This window comes from Lissotriton vulgaris, chromosome 12, assembly GCF_964263255.1.
Source record: "Lissotriton vulgaris chromosome 12, aLisVul1.2, whole genome shotgun sequence".
In the NCBI taxonomy this organism is placed as follows: Eukaryota; Metazoa; Chordata; class Amphibia; order Caudata; family Salamandridae; genus Lissotriton; species Lissotriton vulgaris.
Window position 1 is genome coordinate 696,231,563 of NC_141700.1, and position 20,212 is coordinate 696,251,774.

At 42.9% G+C, this 20,212-nt stretch overlaps 1 protein-coding gene across 5 annotated transcripts in view; it reads left to right on the forward strand.

The window, feature by feature from the left end:
• The first annotated feature begins 500 nt into the window (after nt 1-500).
• The window catches only part of LOC147678018 (uncharacterized), a 167,450-nt gene continuing 147,738 nt past the window's right edge, over nt 501-20,212 (forward strand). For all 5 annotated transcript variants that reach the window (XR_015302476.1, XM_086945900.1, XM_086945898.1 and 2 more), the window contains exons 1-3: nt 501-870; nt 14,466-14,601; nt 16,097-16,179. Coding sequence is in view for 4 of the 5 variants with exons in the window: in XM_086945900.1 (XP_086802026.1) it covers nt 798-870; nt 14,466-14,601; nt 16,097-16,179 (292 nt within the window). In the remaining variant the exon portion in view is untranslated. The remainder of the gene's footprint in view (nt 871-14,465; nt 14,602-16,096; nt 16,180-20,212) is intronic.

Here is a 20,212-nt window from a genome sequence, read left to right on the forward strand (position 1 = left end):
GCACTAACACTTATGGGGAGGTTCACATTATAGTTTACAAATGGCAAAGAGCAGAGAGTTGGCGATGTGCTGATTGTTTACCACTGATGATGGGGAGGTTGGCTTACAACTGGTGATAACAGGGGCACTGGAGAAGCAGCAATTGTGTATTACTGATCGTGATAGGTGTGGTTGACAATTGCGAAATATATCAGAACTGAGAATGATGGAGGGCTTGGTGATGAAAGGCTCCTACGGGTGTCCAGTGCGGGGGGGTGGGGGGGGGGGGGACTGTCTGCTTACCCCCCATGCGCAGGACTTAAAATGAGGAGGGGTGGGTTGCGTGTTCTCTGGCACAACACGTTTTGCTCGAGTTAGAAAGTTAGTTGTTGTGACAAACAGGCAGTTTCCTGACAGATCCCAGCATGTTAGGCGATAATATCGCACCTCTCCTTGCTTTGGGGCACTGGCTCGCCAGCTCAGTCGTCGCGGAAAGTCCAAGTCCGAATGTGAAACCGAAAGCAGCAGAGCCGTTGTACAGGAGCGCGAGGCAGCGGCAGCCATTCCGAGCAGCGTCGGGGAGCGCAGGAGGTGGCCCCATGGGGACCTCTCGCCCCTTAGTCCCGAAAACCCAGAAAGAAATCATATATCACCCGCGGGGCACCCCCGCGCCGTGCTGGATTAAGAGTTGTTGGGGTATTCTGGGCAAAGGCGCTTGCTCCCACCGGTTTGTGATGAAATGTGGAGCCACGGGGTTTGTTTGTATGTGAGAGAGTAAACCCAACCCCAGACCGCAGCTGTGACCCACGGACGGCAGCATGGCGTCTCCCCCCTCAGCCGGTAGCCAGGGGGCTATCCTCGCCTTCCTCTTGTTTCAGCTCATGAACCCCGGTAAGTAATGCATGTGTTTGTGCGTTGCTGATTGGTGGTTAGGGGGTTCGTAAATGTCCTCGTGAGTTTCACTGAGTCAAAACAATCTCCATGCAGAAGAAAGCTGTGATTTAGCTCTAAAAATGTATCCGCCGGGTCTTTATTTTAAAACATAGGACACAGAAGCACCTCGCTTTCATTTCTAAAGTCATTTCTTCAGTGTTCGTTTCTAAAGAATTGCTTGACTGTTCGCATCAGCGGTCGCTTGAGCCCAGCCTCACACCCGAGTTTATTGCAGCCCTGGCTTGGCGACGGGAGTCTTCAATTATGTCATTTCTTTTATCCGGCTTTGTCCGGTCCCTAGGGTCGGGGAAGCTTGTCATTGCCAACAACTAAGAGACTGTGAATATTGAAACAAGACGCGGGCACCGCAGCCAAATGTTTCTCGAAGGGCATTGAAATTAAGGCTCCCTGTTTTCCGTTTTTACGGATCTTTAAAAGATAAATACAGACAGAAATCAATGTGTTCTCTGTCTGCATTTATTTTTAAAAGTGGATAAATACAGAAAATTGTGCTTCTTTTAAGTGATTCTCAGTGCTGTCTTTCATGAATTATACGATTCAGAAAAGGGGGTGGTGATGAACAGAGTGTCTGAATTAAGCAGACCACTCTTACCCAGTCCAAAGATCAGGGCTTGATCCATCACCGTTATTTATCTCACTGCACCATCCCAGCTCAGAACCTGGCTATATGCAAATCAGTCTGTCCCTGGCCCAGTGCATCATGGGAACAGGGCAGACTGAACTACCAAGCCAATTCTTCACCAGAAAGGAGACAAGCTACCGGGGACCGGTTTCTGGCATTTCAGCCGTCTTCGGCCCGGCTTGCTTGAATCCTGATGGTGCAGTGAGAAAGGGACTCATGTCTGAGTATACCCTGCCACACCTATAGTGGCCAAAAAAACGGTGATGGATCAAGCCCTGATCTTTGGACTGGGTAGGAGTAGTCTGCTTAATTCAGATACTCTGTCCATCACCACCCCCTTTTCTAAATCATTTTGTCCACCATAAGCGTGGAAGGGTATACTCAGATGTGAGTCCCTTGCTCATTGCACCATCAGGATTCAAGCAAGCCGGGCCGAAGACGGCTGTAATGCCAGAAACCGGTCCCCGGAAGCTTATTTCCTTCCCAGTATAAGAATTGGCTTGGTAGTTTGGTCTGCCCTGTTCCCATGATGCACTGGGCCAGGGACAGACTAATTTGCATATAGCCAGGTTCTGAGCTGGGATGGTGCAGTGAGCTAAAAAACGGTGATGGATCAAGCCCTGATCTTTGGACTGGGTAGGAGTAGTCTGCTTAATTCAGATACTCTGTCCATCACCACCCCCTTTTCTGAATCATTTTGTCCACCATAAGCGTGGAAGGGTATACTCAGATGTGAGTCCCTTGCTCATTGCACCATCAGGATTCAAGCAAGCCGGGCCGAAGACGGCTGTAATGCCAGAAACCGGTCCCCGGAAGCTTATTTCCTTCCCAGTATAAGAATTGGCTTGGTAGTTTGGTCTGCCCTGTTCCCATGATGCACTGGCCCAGGGACAGACTAATTTGCATATAGCCAGGTTCTGAGCTGGGATGGTGCAGTGAGCTAAAAAACGGTGATGGATCAAGCCCTGATCTTTGGACTGGGTAGGAGTAGTCTGCTTAATTCAGATACTCTGTCCATCACCACCCCCTTTTCTGAATCATTTTGTCCACCATAAGCGTGGAAGGGTATACTCAGATGTGAGTCCCTTGCTCATTGCACCATCAGGATTCAAGCAAGCCGGGCCGAAGACGGCTGTAATGCCAGAAACCGGTCCCCGGAAGCTTGTTTCCTTCCCAGTATAAGAATTGGCTTGGTAGTTTGGTCTGCCCTGTTCCCATGATGCACTGGGCCAGGGACAGACTAATTTGCATATAGCCAGGTTCTGAGCTGGGATGGTGCAGTGAGCTAAAAAACGGTGATGGATCAAGCCCTGATCTTTGGACTGGGTAGGAGTAGTCTGCTTAATTCAGATACTCTGTCCATCACCACCCCCTTTTCTGAATCATTTTGTCCACCATAAGCGTGGAAGGGTATACTCAGATGTGAGTCCCTTGCTCATTGCACCATCAGGATTCAAGCAAGCCGGGCCGAAGACGGCTGTAATGCCAGAAACTGGTCCCCGGAAGCTTGTTTCCTTCCCAGTATAAGAATTGGCTTGGTAGTTTGGTCTGCCCTGTTCCCATGATGCACTGGGCCAGGGACAGACTAATTTGCATATAGCCAGGTTCTGAGCTGGGATGGTGCAGTGAGCTAAAAAACGGTGATGGATCAAGCCCTGATCTTTGGACTGGGTAGGAGTAGTCTGCTTAATTCAGATACTCTGTCCATCACCACCCCCTTTTCTGAATCATTTCATGAATTATACGACAGCAGCTGAGCAGATCAACAGCATGAGAAATTACAATACAGGATGACATTTCTTTACATAATCATATATATCAACATACATTTATGGCATATGCTAGTAATTGCACTGTATGATTGGCCTGGTGCACACCTTTCCTTTGCATTATGTTGATAAAATAAACGAACTTGGAAGAAAAATACATCTGTTCATTGGCATTTGTGTAATGCTAGTAAAACATAGCTGTGCGTCCGGAGAGGGGCGGTATGCCGCTCCTGTACAGAGCATATGCTAGTAATTACCAATGGATGTATTGTTGTGTAATATTTGGTAGCTTTATTAGCTAAAACACAACAGACATCAAAGTATGAGTGTGCGCCTGTCAGTAAAAACAATATGGAAATGTACAGTTTTACAACTTGATTTATACGCTAACCACAAAATAAATATGGATAAAAACAGATAAAATGGCCCAAAAATAAATATGGATAAATACATACGGAAAAGGCCAAAAAATAAATACCATAAAACCGGGAGCCCTAATTGAAATTAAGGACTTTATTCAAGAGCTGGGTCCTGAAAGAATGTCACCAGTCTGATGTAAGAGGGGAGCAAATTCACAGCCTGGCCAAGAAATAGACCCATTTGAAATGGGTTCTTATGTTTTTTTAAAGCTTTAAAAAAATCATACAAAGTTTTTTTTCAAAGATAAAAAATTGACACGTACCTTGTTTTTTTTCTCGAAAGTTCGCATAAAGCTAGACCTGCGCGTAATTCAAATTAGGAAGCCAGGGTTGGTGACGTGGTTCACTGAGTTGGCACACCTTTACTCGTCCATTGGCTGGATCAGCCTCAAGAATGCAACGTCACTGATGACGTTTTTGCCCACACAAAGCTGATAAGTCAACTGATGGATATCTTGAAACCTTACAGGAGCTGTCCAGCCCACAGGAGCTCCAGATACTTTCCCGGTCCGATGCCACCTTAGCCCAGGTAGGGAATGTGCCCCTGCCCGGTGCCTGGAGCCCTTGCTTTGCCCACCTCTCACAGTGGACTACAGAAGCTCTGCAAGCCCACAGGAGCACCAATAGTACTCCCTGGTCTGATGTCACCATGGCCAGGGTAAGGATTGTGGCCCTGCCCTGGCTTCGCCCGCCTCTCACAAGGGTATTATGAGACCTGCAAAGCCCGCAGAAGCTACAGACTACTCCCGGTCCAATGCCACCCTGGCCTGGCAGGGAAGGTGGCCTTGCCTTGTGCCTGGAGCCCTGGCCTTGCCTGGTTCTCATGGGGGCATTGCGGGAGCTGTCCAGCTTGCTGGAGCCCCAAAATTCCTCCCTGGTCCAACGCCACCCTGGCCCAGGTAGGGAAGGAGCCCCTGCCTGGTATCCTGGCTTCGCCCGCCTCTCGCAGGGGAATTACAGGGGCTATCCAGCTCAGAGAATTCCCAGACTCCTCCCTGCTCCAACCCCACCCTGCCCTGAGTAGGGAACGTGACCCTGTCTGATGCCTGAAGCCCTTGCTTCTTAGGCAAAAGCATTGGCTTGCCCACCTGTCGTAGGGGATTACAGGAGTTGTCCATATGACAGGATCCCCAGACTCCTTCCTGGTCCAATGCCACCCTGGCCCAGTTAGGGAAGATGGTCTTGCCAGGGGAAGGGGAGGATTATGTTAGCTGTCTAGCCTGTAGGAGCTCCATATTCCTTCCCGGTCCGATGTCACCCTAGCTCCGGGGAGGGAAGGTGGCCCTGCCCAGTGCTTGGAGCCCTGGTTTCGCCCGCCTCTCACTGTTGGATTATAGGAGCTTTCCAGCCCACAGGAGCCCAAGCCTCTCCTTCATCCCAACACCATCCTGGCCTGGGTTAGGCGGCTGGCCCTGCCCAGTGCACGGTGCCTGGAGCCCTGGATTCTCAGGGAAAAGCCACTGAATTTTACTAATCTCTCATGGGGGTGGCAATTATGGGAGCTGTTCAGCCTGCTGGAGCCCCAGACTCCCACTCCGTCCAATGCCACCCAAGCCTGGGTTGGGAAGGTGGCACTGCTCAGTGCCTGGCTGGAGCCCTACCTTCCCAGGGGAAAGCCATGGCTTTGCCCACTTCTTACAGGGGGATTACGGGAGCTGCCCAGCCAGAAGGAGCCACATACTCCGCCTGGTCCAAAGTCACCCTGGCCCAGTTTTGGCTTGGGCATTCACATTGGCTCCAATCTCCGCTCCCCACCTGTGGAAGGGCACAAGTGTCCTCCCCAGTCTGCAGCCATCATGCCCTGGGAAGAGATGTCACCCCCAGTCCATCGGCTAATGATTGCCCTGGGTTGGTGCCTTCAACCTATCTGGTGCCTGAGCCTGGGGAGCTAAGGAGGGTTAAGCCCCCAGCCAACTCACCTCTCCCATTGTCCTGCCTGGAAAGCCATTTTTTCTCCACTATTAAGTCTCTTCGAAGTGGGGGCTTACAGAACCGGGGGAGGGACGAATACAAAGTCAGAGTTAGGTGCTCCAGCCATAACCCCAGCCATCTGGTCGGTCAGCCACCAGCAGGTCAACTGGTCATCCAGCCTGGCACCATGTTGCTCGGCCCGACTTGGTGACCGGAATGCCGAGGCAGCAGCCAACGATGAGGTTAGCACTCGTAAGGCCCCCTTGATGAGCCACCCACCGGCTTCTTATCGCCAGGCAGCTCTGCTGGTGCCTGCTTCGGCCGTTTGGCCACCCTGCTGACCTGCTAGGTGTCATGCCCCTATCCCTGCACCCAGTGGCGGAGGGAGAGGCCCCCATGTCAAACCTCATGTGCTTGCAGATAGAGGGGCCCTGTGGATGCACCCACACCCATAGACAGAGACAAAAGCTTGTCTTAGAGGATGACTTTGAATACATCGCAGCAATGTAGCTGCTCTGCTACTTAACCCCTTGGGCGCGGCCGGGATTCTGCGCCTGTGCGGCCGTTTTAAAGAGTGGGCGGGTTCATGCCGGCAGGGGCGGCTCTAGGCTCATGGTGGCCCTGGGCAGGGAGTGTAGATAGGGAGCCCTGGAAGAGGGGGTCCGGGTGGGGCGGAGCCCCCCCTGAGCTCAGGAGGGGGGGTCAGGGTGTTAGGAAGTGGAACAGAACCGGACACCCAAATCCCTGTCAGGGGCCGCCACTCAAATATGTATCCATCCACAGAGGATTATTATATTAAGGATATATATTGGCGTGGAGGCCCCTGGGGTTTGGTGGCCCTGTGCAGGTGCACAGCTTGCACATGCCTAAGGCCGGCCCTGATGCCGGCCCCCAGCCGTCATCAGCACACGAGCACCGTGATGCATGACGGCTGGGGGCCGTCATCAGCATGGAAGAGGTTAAGAAACCCCAACTTTGAATCAGGCCGTCTACAAATGATTTAGATTTAAATGGCTAATACAAAAGTTTCTTAGGAAAGAAACATGTGCACATTGACCTAGCTTGTTGATAATGACATTCACTAACCAATAATGATGTAGTAATGCATGAAAGCACAGGAACATTGATTTGCAACTCAATATGTAAGGCAATCCCTCCTTACCACCAGAGTAAAATAGCTTCTATAAAACATACAATGTTGCATGCTGCAAAAAATAAGCCTGCCCATGCAAGCCCTTTGTAATTGAAGGGGGTGGGGACTCTTTCATCAAGTTTCTCATTAATGTTGAGAACTGGCCTTCAGTTTTGTTTATTTATACTCTGTGTTCACACCACAGGTATCTGCAGTCACCTCTAGATGTTAAGAAATAGTATTGTAAAACAGTATTTGACATTGCATAATTTTGTAGGCACTGTGGATCCTTTAAAAGAAATGTAAACAGGTATTTCTCTGTTTCTTGAGTGCCATCTTGACATCGTCGGTGGTTTGGGAGCACAGCCTGTGGTTTAGCATAAACTGGTGAAGAAAAATATCTTCTTGATAATAAAATTAATCTGGCTTAATTTTCATGTTGCAGACAAAAGCCCTTCTCCGTGCGTAAATAGAGATAATTAATGTTATCTTGGCTTCTCCTGTTAAAAACTTCTTAGACAGCCATGCAAAAGAAATTTTACACGCACTTCTGTACAACAAGAAGTTTCACAATCCTTTGACTTCCCTAATGTTATTAATTGCATTTTTTTGCCTTGCTTAGCGTTGTTTTACTGCTATTTATTCACTCTTTTTGCATAATTACCAGAGTATTTCATACTATATACCATGCATTCCCTTTCCCCCTTTCCTTTTCTCCCCATAAATGTGTTTTACTTTTTTAATTGAATATTTATCTTTGATTATAATGTATAATTTTATTGTATTGCAATTAAACGCTAATAAAATTACTTTAAACCTTGAATGCCATCTTGGCTTACATTTCAACTCGTTAAAACGATTTTAATTCCTGAATGTAACAAAAAACAACTGAAGTTTACCCATTTACATTTGCAAAGTGCATGCCACTGTACTGCACTGTGTAATCTACGCATTTGAGTAACTTTTGATCCTTTAATCTATAAACAAAATTGTTTTATTGAAATCTGCAAATTAAGCTGGAGACCTGTGCAGCAAATCCACTGTGACTGCAAAATTGCATAAATCCGGTGCCGCCAATTCAGACCCATCATCCTAAGAGTTGGTGGATATACCTACATCTCTAATCCCCTAAACAATTGCATCAGCAGAGACATTTAGCAAGCAAAAACTGCTAAAAAACTCTCTGTGGTAAATGTCCCTACTGTTGTAACTTGAGGTCAGGCGGAATGTCTCAAGTTGTGATATTGTTTCCTCCTCCTTGTTCCCTCATTATTCTGGAGTAAATAAAATAGGCGGCGTTAAGTTGGGTAACAATCGCTATGGTTAACAGTGCTGCTGAAATGCAAAGCTGCATTGAAAAGTATAATTACCAAAAACCAATACAACAGAGTGTGAGTAGACACATACGTTTGGACGCACACAACCCTAGCTCTACTTCAGTTGCTGAATTGTTACAATGATCCTCTGATTGTAAACGTCTAAAAAAGTAGGAGAAGTATGCACATCTTTGACTTCCTGTGAGTGTTAGACAGGGTTTGGAGTGCACATTCCAAGGAGTATTGTGTGATGCGGATCATCCATGGGTGAGGGGTGTTCATCAGCTGGTCGACCTTCCATGAAACAAGTAGAGAGAACGGTGGACCACTCAAGGTGGAAGACATTGGCCCGATCATCCGAGATGATATTGACAAGCGATATTGACAGCGTGGACCATCCATGGGTGGGGTAAGTAAATGGGTATGATTGGCCATAGGTGCTTTTTATGTTTATACCTCATGCCTCCTTAGCCTTCATGCTATCTCGTCCTTGAGGTTTAGACAGCGGAATGTCTACGGGATGCCAGAGGTTGCCTATCCAGGTGGGTACTGGAAGCTGACCATGCATCGTTGAACACATATAAACTTATAAGTATGAACTTCACATTTGTTCCAAGGCAGATCTGGGACACCCTCTATTGTTCAACGACTCATGCTAAATTGGGTGCTAAAATCTGGTGGTGTGTTTTCTGATTGCCCCAGTCTTAACCAACCAGTGTAGTGTTGTGTGGAACAACTGGAGCAAACAAGGGTTGCACTTCATACTGTGCTACTGTTTGTGCCCGATTGTTAAAACCAGCTTGTAGCTGGAGACAAAATTAAGAGTTCTATTTCCGCTGCTTTGATGAATAAAAAGATTGTTTTTTGTATAGCAGCTTAAATGCCGAAATATATAATGCCCATCTCGCAAATGTTATATGCACATACCAATATGGGAATAAATACATCTTTAAAATGTACCATGATCTAATATTTTTGTTAAAAACCACAATATAGTATATGGGTTTCTAAAACCAACGTATTGACCTGATGTTTATCATTCTGATTGTTGCCAATCTTTCATTTTTCCACAATATCACAGCTTCAATGCCTGATTATAAGTGCAAATTTCGCAGTTCTTATGTGCAAAACAAATATGCAGAAATAAATATATGTTTAAAAATCGGTACCGTTAAGCTTGTATTAAAACCCCAATATACTATTTGTTTTTGTGCAAACCACACATTATTCAATAAATAGGTACTTCATACCGGATCCCTGTGCACATTACTGCATAAATACCAAAGTACCTGTGTAAAATAAGCAAAGAATTCACTGGATATATTCTTCTAAACCCAATGAGTGTGCAAATTGCGCAAATCTAGGACTTATAGTCATACTGTTTAGTCATTATGCAAATTACTGCCTCAATGCAGTAGCGTATGTGCAAAATAAGCAAAATAAATGAATATGTAGCTGCTTATATTATCATTCCCAATTGACAAATGTAAAACGTTCCAAATGCTGGATCCTAGATAAAATCACAGCTTTAAATAATGCATATCCAAAGACAATGCTGAAAGTGCTAAGTGTCAATCCACTGTGCAAAAATAATTTAAACATACATTTAAAACCAATGAACCTAATCAAAGAACTGAGGCTACATATTTAATGTTTCATAGACGTATCTACTGTTTTGGAGACCTCATCCAATACAAGCCTGTATGGATGGACAATAACTAAAATTATTATATATTATAGAATGGTTCCCCTCAAACATAGATAAAAGAAAGCTTATTCTGAATTCACCAAAGGACAGTTGTATATTTAGAGGAAGGTGTGCTAATCCTCCGTGTTATTGAGACCATTTGGAAATTTACTGTCCAAATTTAAAATATATCTGGTTTCTAATTGTCTCAATAACTGTTCCCTGTTACCTCCTCTACGTGGCAGGGGGACGGAGTCGATTACATAATAATATAGACAGTTAATGTCCTTGTTATAAACTGCCTTAAAGTGTCTTGCGACTAGATAAGCCGGATCACAGTTCATGATTGCTCTAATGTGTTGAAGTATTCTCACGTGCACCTGGAGCTTTGTACTTTCCAAATACCTCAGCCCACAGATGTACGTGAGAACATAAACTGCTAAACCGGTACAGCAGTTATACTTGCCATTGATGTCAATCTCTTTGTCCCTAAACGGAGTATCATATTTATTGGTGTTGACATCAAATATACATGCCCGACATGTGATACATTTGAAGAAGCCTTGTTTCGTTTTTAACCAGGCATTTACAGGTGCTCCTTCACCCTTTTTCCTCGATAATTGTGTTGCCATTGATTGTGATTTTCTAAAAGCTATTACAGGTTTGACAGGTAATTTTTCATTTAAAATAGTATCTGTCAAAACAAGTGGCCAATTTTTGTTTATAATTGTTCTGATTTTCCGTTCTTGGGCACTGTAGGTGGTAATCAATCTCGGTGCTTCTTCAACTTCTCTGATACTATTATTTGTCTCATTTTCCCTGGGCAGTAGATAAGATCTAGATCTAGTACTGGCTTTTGAAACTGCATTAGTTAATATCTTTTCAGTGTAACCTCTATTTCTCATTCTATCAAGGGCTTCAGATTGACTTTTACTGAACTCCTCTGGTGCACTGCAAATGCGTTTCAACCTTAAGATCTCCCCATAAGGGATACTGGCAATGAGATGATTCGGATGTGCACTAGTAGCATGCAAGGCCGAATTTCCTGCTGTGGTTTTTCTAAACGCTTTTGTGGCCAGTATATTCTTTTCGACATACACACACGCATCCAAGATTTCAATCTTAGTGGGACTCAAGTGTGAGGTAAAGTGCAAATTAAAACTGTTAAAATTGATGGTTCTAATAAAATCCTCTGCACTTTCAATATCTCCCTTCCAAAGAATAAAAACATCATCTATAAATCGCAACCAGTGCATAATCCTATGGTCACAAATTTCTCTGTATTGTCCCCTGAGGACCTGCTCTTCCCAGAACCCTACATATATATATATATATATATATATATATATATATATATATAGAGAGAGAGTGGTGGTTCAATCCTGTTAACGTAGCTGGTAAAGTGTTGCAGTATTTGATGTGGACAGGATTTGGTGTTTCATATATATATATATAAAATATATATATATATATGAATCACTGACACAATTGCGACCTCCAAAATTTCGACCTACAGGAATATCGAGTCAAAAATATCGAGGGCAAGAATATCGACATCCTATCTACAACATTGTAAGTACAAAAGTATCGAAAAAATAATATAGATGTTAAAAATATCGATGTTAAAAAAATCGTTTTTTTTTTACATATAAATGTAAAATAAAGTAAATAACACTAATAAATAAAGTCTACATAGTTAAAAGTATCTAATAATGTTTAAAATTAATAAATAATACATATATAATAATAAAACATTATTTAAATATATACAGTAAATATATAATATATATGTACTGAACAATAAGTTGTAATAATTATTTTACTAATTTATAAATTAATAAAATATATTCTAAATTACACATACATTTACAAACATAAAACAATAACATAAATAAAATGTAAAAAACATACAAAATTAAATATACTTTTAATATTTTTACAATTAATTATATAAAACGTTGGATTGCGTAAGGGTAAAAATTACTATTCCCACACCAGAGAGTGCAACAGTAGGGAAAGCGTTGGATAGCGTATGAGTAAAAATTACTATTCCCACTCCAGAGAGTGCAACAGTAGGGAAAGCGTTGGATAGCGTAGGGGTACAATTTACTATTCCAACTCCAGAGAGTGCAACAGTAGGGAAAGCGTTGGATGGCGTAGGGGTAACAATTACCATTCCAACTCCAGAGAGTGCAACAGTAGGGAAAGCGTTGGATAGCGTAGGAGTATAAATTACTATTCCCACTCCACAGAGTGCAACAGTAGGGAAAGCGTTCAATAGCATAGGGGTAAAAATGACTATTCCCACTCCAGAGAGTGCAACAGTAGGGAAAGCTTTGGATAGCGTAGGGGTAAAAATTACTATTCCCACTCCAGAGAATGCAACAGTAGGGAAAGCGTTGGATAGCGTAGGAGTAAAAATTACTATTCCCACTCCAGAGAGTGCAACAGTAGGGAAAGCGTTGGATAGCGTAGGAGTATAAATTACTATTCCCACTCCACAGAGCGCAACAGTAGGGAAAGCGTTGGATAGCCTAGGAGTATAAATTACTATTCCCACTCCAGAGAGTGCAACAGTAGGGAAAGCGTTGGATAGCGTAGGGGTACAATTTACTATTCCCACTCCAGAGAGTGCAACAGTAGGGAAAGCGTTGGATAGCGTAGGGGTAACAATTACTATTCCAACTCCAGAGAGTGCAACAGTAGGGAAAGCGTTGGATAGCGTAGGAGTAAAAATTACTATTCCCACTCCAGAGAGTGCAACAGTAGGGAAAGCGTTGGATAGCGTAGGAGTATAAATTACTATTCCCACTCCACAGAGTGCAACAGTAGGGAAAGCGTTGGATAGCGTAGGAGTATAAATTACTATTCCCACTCCACAGAGTGCAATAGTAGGGAAAGCGTTGGATAACGTAGGACTATAAAATACTATTCCCACTCCAGAGAGTGCAACAGTAGAGAAAGTGTTGGATAGCGTAGGGGTAACAATTACTATTCCAACTCCAGAGAGTGCAACAGTAGGGAAAGCGTTGGATAGCGTAGAGGTACAATTTACTATTCCCACTCCAGAGAGTGCAACAGTAGGGAAAGCGTTGGGTAGCGTAGGGGTAAAAATTACTATTCCCACTCCAGAGAGTGCAACAGTAGGGAAAGTGTTGTAGAAGCGTAGGGGTTTAAATAACATACTTATAAATAAAAATTTTAACTATTAAATAAATATAAACCATACACAATGCCTATACTATTAAAGACATGATTACCAAAATATATTTAGCCCAAATTAAATATTAAAAAATACCAATTTATATTATTTAATGACCAATTAATAATTAATTATCAATTATATTATTAACAAAACAATTAATTTAAATACATTATTACTTAATTACATTTAAATTACTTCCCACCATATTCCCCTATTAACCCACTACCCGCAACAGAACACATTTATCTATTTATGAATTAATGAAAATTATTTACCAATTAATTAAAATTAATAACCAATTAATTAAAATTAATTAGCAATTATTTCAAATTAATTTATAATTCCAACTAATGAATAAATAATTAAACATAATTAAATTACTTCCCACCCTATTCCCCTATAAACCGACAACACGCTACAAAACATATTTATCAATTTATGAATAAATTATATTTTATTTCCAATTAATTAAAATTATTTAGCTATTAATGAACATTAATTTATAACTCCTACTAATTAATAATTAATTAAACATAATTAAATTACTTCCCACCCTATTCCCCTATAAACCCACAACCCGCTACAGAACATATTTATCAATTCATTAAAAATAATTTCCAAATAATTAAAATTAATTAGCAATTAATTAAAATTAATTTATAACTCCTACAAATTAATAAATAATTAAACATAATTAAATTACTTCCCACCCTATTCCCCTCTGCTTCTGGGTCTGCCGCCTCTCACCAGTGAGCCACACTACCACACTACTAAAGGGGTGACATTCACATTCTAAGAAGTGAGCCATCTAAGAATGAGATTTAACAAGCAGTGAACCTGAAAATAAAGAGGAAGCCCTGCATATTGCAAGAAGTGAGATGTCTCAGAAAGAGGTATAACATGAGGTGGCGACATTAAAAATAAAGGGGTTGACATCCACATTATAAGAAGTAAGCCATCTCGGAAGGAACTATGACATGTAATGGCATTAACAAAATAAGGGGTGACGTTTACATTATAAGAGTAGACCTATCTCGAAATGAGGTATAATAGACAAAGGTTCTGAAAATAGAGGGTTGACATCTACATTTTAATTCTAAGATCGTATACAATCAATCAATCATTTGTAAAGCGCACTACTTACTCCTGAGAGTCTCAAGGCGCTGGGGGGTGGGGGAATGCAACTATGACTTGAACAAGTGCAGGGCCAGACTTTTCCGACGCCATTGGACAACGGACTCCCCTTGTACTGCGCATAGTAAAGTCCACATAGAGGGCCATTCCCATTCTCACCAGCTATTAGAGAGGCCAAGAACATTTGTAGAGCGCATCCTTCTCTGGGGTGAGTGATCGCCTGTCCTAAAGACGAAGAAGCGAGCAGATCAAAGGCCAACCATACAATGATCATGATGGTAAGGCAAGGAGGGGGTTATATTGTCTGGCCTCATAACACATATATTTTGTTTTACAGGTTGGTGCCAGCAAGGATATATGAGTGGACTATGCGAGGATTGTAAAGGTCGTCTGAAGGAGAACCTCAAACCGGAGCAGATGAATTATTATGCTAACACTACTACCAAAATCCTTGTGTGCCCTCCTTTTATCAGGTAAAGAACCCCTGTTGTAGTGTATTCACCGTCAGCTTGGGTGTTTGGGGGGCTTGTAAGGTGCCCGTCCCCTAATTGCATGCCCCTGCTTCTAGTGTTCCTGCCCCATAATCTTTCTCACCACAGACTGGTGAACCTTCTCACAATCACCAGGTGGTAAGCTGTAGGTTCAGTGGAATCTAGAAGGACATCTTAATTAGCACCTATGCTATTCTTTACTCTACCCCTTCTCCATCCTCCTATGGGAGCGGTAATCATGTGACGTCATGGGCGTTACCCATCAATCACCCCTAGAGACCAAAGCCTGGCCCTGAACGTGAGTCCACCGCTGATCAGCAGTCACAGTGCACAACCTGGTCACCAACCCCGTCCCTTACCTTAAATTATGCTCTTAACTAGATGCAACACTCAAACCTAACAATGCAAAGTAGTTTGCCTCCAAGTATAAAGCCCCCCGCTAACAAAATGCTAGCCATACACCCCAAATTCCTATCAATCTAACTCTCCACCCATCTCCAGTTAACCTAAACAGTTCATCAAATGGCCCTAGGGTACAGCTTAACCTACCTCCTACTAACCCTACTCTGACTATCCACACTCACGTCTGAGCCTAAAACACAACTTAAACCCTGAGCACCACTACAATCCCTGAATCCTATGTTTAAACCACAATAATACCCATAACTCCTGAACCCAGCAATAACCCTCAATTTAACCTGTAGCCCTCCAACCTTCCAGTAGTGACATCCTTCAACACAACTCATTAACCTCAAATGCAATCATGCATCATAAATCTACCCATCAACGTGACCCCTGCCCTCTGTTGTTAATCTGTGATATACGTTTGAGTCAAATAAAGAGAACGTTAAAACTACAGAGATTTAGTTGGATGTTTTGTTTTTTTATTTAGTTTGTTGGGCAGTATTTTAATGTGTGTGCACTTTTATTTTCATTTTGTTTTAACTAGTGGGGGGAAAAGGTTCCATCTGCTCTCCATGTTCTTCCCTCTTCCTTTACCTCTTCCTTCTGCATTCTTTACATATTTGCTTGTGCTCTGTCCCTGCTTTCTATCTATTTCCTGCTACTTTTTTTCTTTCATATCCAGCACTTTTACACTGTCTCTTTTCTGTGTCTACAAGCCAGGTCGACTTGTGAAAAGGGGCCTTGTGGGAGGACTTGGCCACGTTTTGGGTTATGCACCTGAAATGGATGTTTAATTTTTTCACTGTGACTCTTTAACTGAACCCTTAGCACTCCACCCTACACTTGTATGTCATTCCTGAATCTCACCCATGTCTTGACTAATAAAGATAAAACATACTTCTTTACCTTAGTCAACTGCCCTTAACCTTCACCCCTAAACTTAACCCTATGGAAAGCCCTAGCTCTACCCCTACAGTCATACACTAGCCTCTGGACCTTACCACTTAGTCGAAGCATTTTGCTGACACACACCTTTTTCCTAAATCTGCCTACTGTTGTTTTTCTATTACAGATTTGAGTTGAGAAAATTTTTTATCTGTGGAAAATCCAGTGAAGAATGGGTGAATAAACTCAGGAATTGTATAGAAACTAAAGGTATGTACTCTGTACACCCGCCTATAGCAAATAATTGGTAACATAGGCACTATGCCCCACTGAACCAGTGTCAAACCGCAGTGGACAGCAACTAATTCGGAATAAAAACCCAACGGATGTCAGACGTTTAGTGAAAAGCTCTAGTACCGCTAATATTCTGTCATGGGTGATGTCACTGAAAACCTCATGTTCAAAACACGTTTGTTTGCCAGCCACACATCAGAACAAATAATTAATTCTGAGTCTAAATAATTAAGAGGTGACATCCGCACCTTGAGTCCGCCCAGGTAGTACTATTTTTCTCCTTCCTCCTCAAATCCTCTTTATAGTAGCAGGGTGCCACTCACCACCGCTTTGTGACCACTGATGTTAGTTCATATTTTTTTGGCCACTGATGCATGTGAATGCTTCAGCATCTGCCGCTCCATGTTGGCTTCACCCGAAATCTGAAGGTGGCCATTTTGGTTTATTAGTATTTTAACTTTCTTTGTTGGTTTTATTGCAAACTAAAGAACGCTAAAACCCCAAACACATTGAACAAGTGACAAAAGCCACTTGCAGTGCAAAAGCAGTGAATAAGAACCATCCCTCTGAAAACAATTGTCAATAAGTGAGAAACCACGTTTAGCAAACAGACTGTTGCGACAAAAGTCTATCTTATGTTTTTCTTGCAATGAACCTGACAGTATGCCAGTGCACTGTAGGTGCCCCCACTCTTCGATATCCTCTTCATCATCAGAGACAAGCTCTTCTAGCAGTGGCCACCCAGACAAAACCTGGAGCCTGGGTGAGGGTGACTTCAACCCCTTCAGACTGTGGTGATTGGATTCTGAATGGTAGTTGAGTGCATCTTTTATAGGATGCACTGACCCTCATCCACTGAAGTGCCATCCTTCATCATCGGCTCGTGCTCTTCGCTGGGTGGGTGATGCAATATGCAATGGGACCTCTGGGGAGGGGGGAAGTTGACAGAAGCCTTATACTTTCTATGCCCTGTGTTAGTCAAGCAATAGGATGGTACCCTTCTCTTAACTCTAGAGAGGATGTGGTAAATTGGTAATATGTATGGACCTAAAATTGGCTGTGGGCTACAGGATGCCAAATTTATTACCAGAGGTCTGATCCCTCAGACTCTATTTTTGTATAATTGTTGGATGAATTAATGTTTTAAATACTAGTAATTTATTTATTACCAATGAAGTCACTCCTGATCTGTAATTTTAATTTTTCAAAACGTTGTGTAATAGCATTGTAAATTTTTACATCGCCGTGTGTTCTCAAACTCTCAGATTGTTATTTTACCTTGTTATGATATTGTGCTTTTATGGGTATCAAGGTACCCGAATAATGTTTATCAACTGAACTGATTACCAGAGGTTACCCATGACCAAGATTAAAATATCATGTAAACCAATGGGGCAGAAAATGAGCCCTAGGTTCTAGCGACAGTCAACATGTTTCTTGGGGCTGGTGGCCAAATTAATCAGCGGCTTTTCTTCAGGAACAAGAGTTAGTGTTCTAATCTACTCAGGGTCAGATGTATGAGAACGGTGTCTGGTGCACCATTGGATCCTCTATCTCCTAGGGTCTGGAAGCAGCTTGCTGATTATGTGGCAGGTCCACAAGTGACTATACGCAATCAGTCATTGCAGACAGCCTCAGTAAAAGACTGGAAAAAGGCACTTCTGGGCCCCCTTTTGAAGTGCTGAAATGGTTGGCTTCTTTTTTGGATGTAAGAATGAAAGCCATCTTTCTTTCCACCTTTTGCTCATCCTTCAGAATAATAACAGGAAGTACCTTGAGCTCCTCCCTTAGTCCAACACTGTTTCAACCTATTACCTGGCTGATTAGATCCCATCTATGCTGATGACACCCAGCAGCTAGTTTCGATATTCCGACCCAATCATGTATTTTCATAAATGTATGAGAGACATCTACCAAAGGCTCAAAGTCAACTCTCTTAAATGTAATGGGTACCAGACCGGAATAATGAGTTGTTTTATTGGATCGCCAAGATGATCTTTACCAGCAGAATTCTGGCCTCCTGAAGGCCATTCAACCCCTGTTACAGTTGAGTCGGTGCAGGATGTAGGATACACATAGATAATGACTTATCCCTTATCTCGCACGTAGATGAATTACCCTCTACGTCCTTTGGATTAATAATGTCTTTATGTAAAATACTACCACTGCTGCTCACTCAATATCAGCCTCGGGTAGTCCAAAGTACAATTTTAGGCAGAATGGATTAAGGGAATCCTCTGTTCCTGGGTGTACCTAAATATCTTATTCAAAGCTTACAGCTTAACACTTTTCAGCTTCAGCAGCTCTTGACTCACTTCACTAGCTTCCTGTCAACAAGCGCATCATGTTTAAATGCTTGTGCATTGCACCCAGAGCCTTTTATATAAAAAAAAGTCCTTCTCCGCTTTGACACAACTTGCAAGAGTAAATGCGGTCTCATTTATGAGAAACGACGCATCACTGCGTGAAAGCAGCGATGCGTCACTTCTCAGTGCGCACTCCTTGCGACATTCCTGATGCGTCATATTTAATGTATGACGCATCATGTCGCAAGGAGTTACAGATACGTCAGTATTTCTGACGTATCTGTAAGCGCAAAAGTGACGCATTGCTGGAGTGTGTCACAAAAGTGACGCAACTCCAGCAATGCGTCCTTTCACATGGGGCAAGCCCCATGTGAAAGGGCCTGCGTCAGTCTTACGCCTGCTGTGAGGTACGCACAAGATTTTGACGCAACGGCGTCCTAAAAGTGACGCAGTGAAATCTCATAGATTTCACTGCGTCACTTCTATGACCCTTCCTTGCATCAATACGCCCCCCCTTGCATACATTATACCGGGCGCAGGTATAATGTGGCGCAGGGGTTTACAAAGTGACGCATCTACCTAGATGCGTCACTTTGTAAATATGGCGCAACAAGGCGCATTGTTTACGCCACTGGTGCATCACAAAAAGTGACGCACCGGCGGCGTAAAAGTGACGCACAGCCTCATTAATGAGGCCCATGACACGCAGACTTGTGCGATCATCCACTGCAAAGCTGGTTGAAAGCTCCCACAATTAAGACATGCTTGTTCTGAGAACGCCTTCTCCATACAGTTAACCTATAGAACAGCTTGCGAGTCACTGTTCAGTCTATACAGAACATTTTTGCTTTCAGAATAGCCTTAAAAGCCTAGGTGTATAAGCTCCAGCCCTACATGTCACAAATAAATTAGGAATCTGATATTTAGCGCCAGGGTGCCATTTTTGGGTAGCAGTTTGGAATTTATAAAAATTGTTGATAACAAAAATAATAGAGCATGTTGCCATATACCCTTCAATTCAAATGGTTAGTGGTGGTGAATATTCTTATCTTAAGTACAAGGGTGTGTTATTACCTGTTTTATGAATAAAACAGGTCCTTTTAGAGTGCCAGGAACAGCTTCTGATGCAACAGAAACTTAAAAAAACTCAGGCTGATTATAGTCATGCATGGAATCAACAAAATCTTGCTGCTATGGTGCAGAGGTTTTACTAATTTTTAGGTCGCAGCCCACTGTTTCTGGTTGCTAAAGACATCTTGGGGACAGTCACAAAGCTGACCTAGAAATGCATCCCGACCTTTGCTTACTATTGGCTTTGTGGTTTATAGCTCACATTTTCTAGCCTTCTATTTACTGGCTTTATTAGCTTTAGGCTGGCCAGCTTGAGTTTGTCCCTTCCATTGGTTGCCCTTCGCTTGTTTACTGTATTCTTCCGTGAACCCACTTTCTGTAAACCGGCTGTTAAATCTTGTTCTTATCATGTCACATTTGCTGTATATTCAAAGACAGAGGTCAAATGTCAGGGTCTCTCTTCCAGGGCACTTGGTGTTTATTTTTATTTCTCTTACTTCAAAGTGAGAGAATTTATGTGATAATCCTGCTGAATACCTATGTCACTAACAGGAGATGGTGTAGGATGCCTTTTTCAAGCACAGGAGATGCTGGAGGGCGTTTTTTCTTCAAGTACACAACAAACAAAATCA